Raw genomic sequence first — 8,078 nt, 5'->3', positions numbered from 1 at the left:
TAAAATATCATTCATTAACTGTGTAGTTCTGTAGCTTTCTCACGAGGAAGTAAATATTTGTTGAGTCCGGACATTCTGCAGAGACCGCATGTTCTAATTCAATGGAGGGCGCTTCCTCCACTAGCATTGGCGACGGAGAACACCGTCGATTTGGTCCGGAACGTAGGTACACTGTTTTCTGTCATCTTACAAGGGAAACTAACGTCATACTTAATGCAGGCAAAGGACAAAGGCATGGATTTAGGTTTTATAGCTTGGAATTTAGTATGACGGGGGATGGAAACTGAAAAGTGAACTTTTAATAGACATGTAGGCATATGCCGCTGTCAATGCAGAAAAATGAGTGGACGAGAATGGTTGGCGCTTTAAAGTGCCGTAGCTGTCTAGGGCTGTATAACGTTCAGTTTGTCACCTGCGATATCTCTTAGCAGGCCTAGGTATCGGAGTTGTCTATAATGCAACTTTGTGAAGATTTTGGTGACGGAATCCGGCGAAGAAATTGAGGTCAAATCTTGATTTCTTGCAGTTAAAATGGTTTTTTAACTGCATATTTGGATTCAGCACCCTAAAAAACCCTGGGACGCTTTATTGTGCAGAAACTAGCTATTAAACTTGCGATTCCAATAATTCTTGCCAGATTTGGACCGGAAAAATCCGCCGGAAAGGCTTTCAAAAAGTCGCGTTATAAACAACTCCCTAGGTATCTCGGAAGCACATGGGGGAGCAGTCATATCGGTTGGTTGTTTCAACTGGCCGTCCCTTTTTAAAGCCTTCTAAGACTTGCAGACTCCATTTAAGGGCGACTGTTTACCGGAAAACGTTACATCTCGTTCGTTGAAGCTTGAATAATTGTGTTCAGAATTCTTCTACGCGATGTTGCGGACGCCATTTATGGACGACTGTTTACCGGAAAATGTTACATCTCGTTCGTTGAAGCTTGAATAATTGTGTTCAGGATTCTTCTATGCGATGTTGCGGCTTTTCAGTGTCAACTGTGCTCCTTTATAGGTGGAGAATTGCATTTATTATGATTGTCTGGAGTGATATTTTGTGAGTTGCGCGAGTTTAGGGTTGGTGCAGAAAGAAGGAAGGAAAAGATGGAGGTAGAACAGCCCACGGGCAATGATGGACAGCGTCGCAAAGTTTTGCTTATTTCAGCTGGAGCGAACCATACGGCTGCCCTTCTCTGTATGTTCTATCCAGCCACCTGCATTTTAGGAAATCATTTTCTTCGGTACTTGAATAATAAGGAGAAGCCTGCAGCAAACATTTTTTTTTCTTTTATTCTCTTGGCTGGTGGCTGGTTCTCGCAGCGTATTTTCCGGTTTTAGTGTGTTCTTTCATCTTCCGGAGAGAATAATTATATATATATATATATATATATATATATATTGGGAATCGCTACCCAGCGGCTCATTTTCCGGCTCCGGACAGAACAAATGCCAGCAATTTTGACAGTTTTACTTTATCTTGATTGCCGCTTACTATATAGGAGTTTCTGCATTTATGTTCCTTTTTTCATTATTTCTCGACAGATTTCCATGCTTTGAAGTTTGTGGGTTTGAAGTTTGTAGGTAGTTATTATGAGAAATATTTTTGTATACCGTAAATATTATATTCCATTTTGAAAAATTATCAGAACTTGAACTTCAAAGATTGTGTTCCGCTGGTCTATTTTGAAAATGATCGGTAATTGAGCTTCAATGACTGAAGCTTGTCCATTTCAAGCATTTTATCTAAATTTAAGATTTGTTAAATGTTGAGAGGTTAAAACGAAAACTTGTAAATATATGCCGAAGGAAGTTGCGGTATATCAGAACTTGAACTTCAAAGATTGTTTTACGCTTGTCTACTGTGAAAGTGATCGGTAATTGGATTTTAAAGACGGTGTTCTGCTTGTCCACTTCAAGCATTTTAAAGACTGTGTTCTGCTTGTCCACTTCAAGCATTTTATATAAATTTAAGGTTTCTTAAATGTTGAGAAGTTAAAATGAAAACTTGTAAATATGTGCCGAAGGAAGGTGCGGTTTACTTTAATTGGTTGTGTATTTTGGGAAAAATCGTTATTGTCTTTATAGTGATAGTCGATTTACTGTGTGTTTTCTGGGATTCAAGGGTTCGCCAGTATCTCTGTTTCATCATTTTCTGGAATTCTGAAATCCGTATCTGCCACAGAGCAGGAAGTTTCGGTTCGTGTATTTCTTGGTAGTGTTAAAAGCAAGCGAGGAAAACTAGTAAGAGGAGGCTCTAGCACTTTTTCTTCTTGTTGACGCTAGTTGTCGCTGAAGAAAACAGCAGTGCTGCAAATCCTGGCACTTTTCCTTCTGGTTGGCTGTAGTTGTTGCTGAAGAAAACAACAGCTCTGACGATTTGCAGAGTCGGGATAAAATTTATTTTTTATTTTTTAATTTAATGAACTTCTGTGCTGGTGACTAAACATGCAATGCTGCCCAGTTAAGGGAATGCAGATGTTTTTATGTTTGATTTTTTATTTTATTTTATTTTCAATCTATTTTCACTATGAGAGGTGATTATGTTTTAATCTCAACTCTTGATCTCAAGTGAAGCGAGATCTAATCTCACCTGTCAATCACTTTGGAGATCAGGGCTAGGGATTGAGCTCAATGTAGAGTTATAAAAACAAAGCTAGGGAGAAGGAGAAGACACAAACAACAACACAGGATTGAGGAAGGCTTTTCAGTGAATGTGCTCAGTCCAAGGAATGAGTAGCAAGGAGATCTAGAACAACCGAGGAGGGTTGATCAATTGGATTAGATTCAATGTTTTATGTAATTTATTAGTTGGGCCATTTTCCCATGAAAGGAGCCCAAGTAAGTTCAGAGCTTAATGAAGAACTTGGTCTAGGTAAAATCTGTGCATCATTTATGTGATTGAGTTATTAAATTTGCTTTCGCTGTAATTATTTTGGTTAATACCTTAGTTGTGTTATTATTGAATAGATGTAATTTTGCTTGGAACTAATTACTTGATTGCTAGGGTAAGAAAATTAACATGGTATGGGAGTGGAACCTTTGAGAAAATCTATCTCAGAATAATAGGAAGGCAGGCTTTGTTATGCAACCAGCTCACAAAATAGAAGAATGAAGAATTAGATAGACAAACGACTTCAAAAGTAGCCTCTTTGAGGGGGCAACCTCCTTTACATTACACAAATGAATAATTCTTCGATGATACAAATGACAAGACATCCTTTCTATATATAGGAGTCTAAGGGGTCACAATATAATGAAAGCCGACATAACAATAATAATGTAAGGGCACAACAATAACAATAGTGGGCTTCTTTGGGGCACAATAATAACAATATGGGGACAACATGGGCACAACAATAAGGGGCTACAATGACAATAATAATAAGGGAATACACTAGTATTATAGGGACCTAACATGCTCCTCTCCTTAAAAAAAGTGTTGTCCTCAACGCTTGAGTAGTTCTGGATGTTTCTGTATAAAATTCTCACTCTCATGTGGAATCTTCAGCAGGTAAGTTCTTTCACTTGATGAGATACTCTGAAATTGATTGATTTCGTAGCTATCAAGTTCTTGTTTCAGTGACTTCTTCAGGTTCCAATATGATTTTTCCTTGTCAAGTTCTAGCAATATTGTTTGAACTAGAAGCTTGCCACCTATAACATTATTTAAGCATGAAACATGCAAAACTGGGTGCACTCAGGAAGATGCTGGAATTTCCAATTTGTATGCCATAGTACCAATCTTTTGCAACACCTTTTACGGACCATAATACTTTGGTGATAATTTATTATCCTTCTTAGCTTGCTTGAGGGACATTTGTTTGTATGGTTGTAGTCATAGAAATACCAAGTCACCTACATCAAAACTTTTTTCGCTGCGATGTTGATCTGCTTGTTGTTTCATTCTATTCTTCACAAAAGTCAGGTTATCCTTCAAGGGTTGGTGAACTTTTTGTTGATGCTCGATGTGATCTTCCACTGCTTGAACCTTAAAATTTTCTCTTAAATATGATGTGATGGACGGTGAATGATATCTTTAAAGTGCCATAATTGGGGTCATTTTTGCTGCAGTATGGAAGGAAGTGTTATACCACCATTCAGCCAAAGGCAACCATTTGACCCATTGTGTCTGTTTATCAAATACAAAGCAACAAAGATATCCTACAAACTGATTGGGTTCCAAATATAAAGTCGCAATGCATACTTTTGTGTGTTTTGCACATTATGGAGATCGAAATATTGCTCCATCTGTAGTATCCATGTTACGGGATCTTTGCCATCAAACTTCTTCATATTGATCTTTGGAACATGGTGGGTCTTCAATCCAACTTTAGAGTCTATGAAATCATGACTAACATTTCTTTTGTTCTCATCATGAGTTTCTCTACTATCTTTTCGTCATTAGGAAGCATTTCTTGTAGCAACTTTGCCAAACCTCCTTTCAAACCTTCCATGTTTTTCTTCAAATCTTCAATGTTTACTTTTAAACCAACCATCTTAGCTTTCACGCATTTCTTTAAACCATCCATCTTAGCTTTTGTTACTTTTTGTGAGAGTGAAATTTGTTGCACTTGGTCTCGTAATTTTGATATATCATGTTGCATTTCTTCCTCTTCTTCATGAGTCATGCTAGAGCTTTCAGGTCGCTTATTAGGTGTTTCCATTTTCTTTCTTCGGAGCATCAATTAATAATAAATATGCCTCACTATGCCTTTTGAATCACTTCAAACAATTTTTCAAACCAAACTTGTGCAATTTTTTTTTTAAAATACTACACACCTGTTTGTCCTTTGTAGGAGCTCGATATTGAATCTGTTGTATATATGTAAGTTCGGATCTCCAAGGTCTGAAATTTCGTCTTGTGATAGCTCTCTGCATCCTCTTTCCATCACCACAAGTCTGATCCAGATTGGATTTTCCAAGAAAGAGTTATGTCAAATCTCTCACGATGACTTGATTATAGACTGGTTCAGTAGAGTGAACTTGTACGAAGTGCCACGTCACTGTTTCAACCTCCGAACCTAAAAATGATACACAAAAAACTACAATCCGTCCTCTTTCTGCAACTGTTTACGAAATTTCAATCTGATGCTCAGAGAAAACATTATAACGATTTTCCCAAGGTGACCTATTTGCGATCGAATTCGAAAGCCTGCAAAACCCCTAACTTCCTTAGTTCATATCTATGAGAATATAGCAAGACAAGATCTGAAATTTGGTCCCGAGGTTCATCACAATTTCGGCTCAAATGGGTTTTAATTTCAGCTTCTGAAGCTTTGTAGAAAAAAAGTTATAGCGAAAATTCCACGATGACTTGTTTGAAGTAGCAAAACCCTAGAATCCAAAGCTCTGATACCAATTGTTATGCAACCAACTCACAAAATAGAATAATGAGATAGATCAATGACTTCAAAAGTAGCCTCTTCGAGGGGGCAACCTCCTTTATATTACTCAAATGAACAATTCTTTGATGATATAAATGACAAGACATCCTTTCTATAGACAAGAGTCTAAGGGGTCACAATATAATCAGAGCCGACATAACAATAATAATGTAAGGGCACAACAATAACAATAGTGGGCTTCTATGGGGCACCATAATAACAATATGGGGACAACAATAACAATAAGGGGCTACAATGAAAATAATAATAAGGGAATACACTAGTATTATAGGGATGTAACAGGCTTGTACAAGATTGCGGGGCTAGGTGTGGTCGTCTTCATACAAAGGTGACTTTTTAAAGGGGTTGAAATTAGATTGTACATTGTACAACAATTGAAGACGACTTTTTTTACGTAGATGTGGTTGGAGGAAATAAAAATTTTCATAGCAATTGGGGGGGGGGGGGCAATTTAAAGTTTAAAAAAAGAAAAAAGGGGAGAAAGTCAGTGTCGGGGGCATGATGGATGGTGGTCGACAACCACATAGTCATCTAGTGAGTCGTAGGGCTTGTATGCAAGAAGGGGTCCAACCTCTATCAATTTTTAGAGGTCGAGGCATTGTCAGAATAGACAAACCGCACAACAATTTATAGGTGGAGAAGGCCATCCTAGGGTTCAAGAGTATGTGGTTAGGCCATGTTGAGAGTACTGGGTTGACAAGTTGTGGATCTACAAGGAGTGGGTTAGGTTGCGGGGATAGGCCCAGTTGACACAAAGAGCCAATAAGGTGTCACACGACGCATAAGAGTTATTGCCGTCAGTAGTCGCTGCAGAGGTGGTAGTAGAGCTAGCCTCGTGCATAGTAGGACGAGGTCATCAATTGAGGGAGGTGCATGGTGTGCAAATTAACGTAATTTAGCAGTTGTTAAGAAATAAAAAAGGGACCGTGTGAGTGGTGACAAAGTGGCCAGCCGTTAGAGTGTCAGACACTGGTGAACCTACTGTAGGGTTTGTGGGCGACAGATCTATTAGGTGACTAAGCGGAGAGCACACAGTCGTAATAGGCAGATGTGGTGGATGAGGTCTGCACAAGGTGTAGAGTAGACATGGGCTAAGCGAAGGCCGATAGAGGAGTGTCACAATTGAGTCTGTGGTGAGGTGGTGGGCGTGTGAGTTGAATGCAAACCAAGGAAAGATGTTGCAAGATTGATACACATGCCCAACCAAACTACAATATCATGCCACGGGGGTACTGTCTATAGGATGGGTGCTTGAAAGTGATGAAGTTGTACAAGAGTTTGTGTGTCAGGGAAAATTCAGTTGTAGGAACAAAAGTGGCTGCAACAAGCAAAACTGTCGAGGACAACAACAACAACAACATTAATATGCATAGTGTTGCCATTTTGATTAGCAAGTCAACCCTTAGAGGGAGAGGAGACTGTACTAATTAGGGCGCGAGTAAAGTTTTTAGATGATTTTTTGATGGAATCAACCAGTGTGAGGTTCGAGGACAAGTTAGATGGGGCCTACAACTTCAAGTCCATGGAAGGAGAGGATAACAATGGTTCTCAAGGAGAACAACCTAATATTGAATATTATTTGAAATTTATTTCTAATTTCAAGTTGTGCAAACTACTTGGTGTAAATATACAAATGTTAGAATCCCTACTGGTAAAATTATAAAAATTATAAAAAAGAAAAAGAAAAATTGTAAAAAAGTAAGAAAGAAAAACTCGAGGAAATCACGAAAACCGCAAAAGAGTTAGACTATCCAAAATTTCACTCTTAAATTCCAAACATTTTAATGTTGCGAACTAGTTTTGCCTTAATGTTTCGCGTCATTTGCACCCACTTTTTGGGATCTGGGGTTTTGTGGATTTCTCTCAAGTACGTCAATATTTGTTGAATTCAAACATTCTGCGGAGATTGCATGTTCTAATTCAATGGAAAGTGCTTCCTTCACTAGCTTCAACAACAAAGAACACTGTTAATTTGGTGTGGAACATAGGTACAATTTTTTTGTCATCTCCACAGGGAAACTCTGACGTCATACTTAATGCTAAAATGGACAAAATGTAGGGATTTAGGTTTTATAGCTTGGAATTTAGTATGACAAGGGATGGAAATTGGAAAGTGAACTTTTAATGGACATGCATGTGGCTATCAATGCAAAAAAACAAGTGGATGAGAATGATCGATGCTTTAAAGGGCTATCACTACCTAGGGCTGTATAGGTGCAACTTCGTATCTGTGATATCTATTAGTCGATTGAGGTAACTCAGAAGCACATGGGGTAGCAACCGTATCAGCTGGTTGTTTTAAGTTAAATTCTCAGTACAAGGATTAAAGCTTAAGTTGGTTGTTTCATTTGCAAGTCTCCGAAGACTTTAGACTCCATTTATGCATAAGTGTTTACTAGAAAATGTTACATCTCATTGAAGCTTGAATAATTGTGCTCAGAATTCTTCCATGCGATGTTACGACTTTTTAGCGTCAACTATGTTCCTTTATAGCTAGAGAAGTGCATTTATTATGATTCTCTTGAGTGATATTTATGAGTTGCATGAGTTTAGGGATGGTGCAGAAAGAAAGAAGGAAAAGATGGAGGTAGAAGAGGCCACGAGCAATGATGAACGATGTCGCAAAGTTTTGCTTATTTTATCCAGATTCCAGAGCCAATCATACGGTTTCCATTCTCTG

General features: G+C 38.3%; 1 protein-coding gene across 2 annotated transcripts in view; it reads left to right on the top strand.

Moving 5' to 3' along the window:
* The first annotated feature begins 684 nt into the window (after positions 1 to 684).
* UVR8 (Regulator of chromosome condensation (RCC1) family protein) overlaps positions 685 to 8,078 on the top strand; it is a 430,618-nt gene continuing 423,224 nt past the window's right edge. Inside the window, exon 1 of one of the 2 annotated variants that reach the window (XM_089392986.1) lies at positions 685 to 1,188. In XM_089392986.1, coding sequence (XP_089249112.1) covers positions 1,098 to 1,188 — 91 coding nt within the window. In that variant the 5' untranslated portion in view covers positions 685 to 1,097. The remainder of the gene's footprint in view (positions 1,189 to 8,078) is intronic. The other variant, XM_089392985.1, reaches the window with a different exon arrangement.

The sequence above is a fragment of the Pinus tabuliformis genome, chromosome 1_1 (assembly GCF_031772625.1).
Source record: "Pinus tabuliformis cultivar Carrire ecotype Pingquan chromosome 1_1, CPIR1, whole genome shotgun sequence".
Lineage (NCBI taxonomy): Eukaryota > Viridiplantae > Streptophyta > Pinopsida > Pinales > Pinaceae > Pinus > Pinus tabuliformis.
This window is presented reverse-complemented; position numbering and strand designations above follow the sequence as displayed.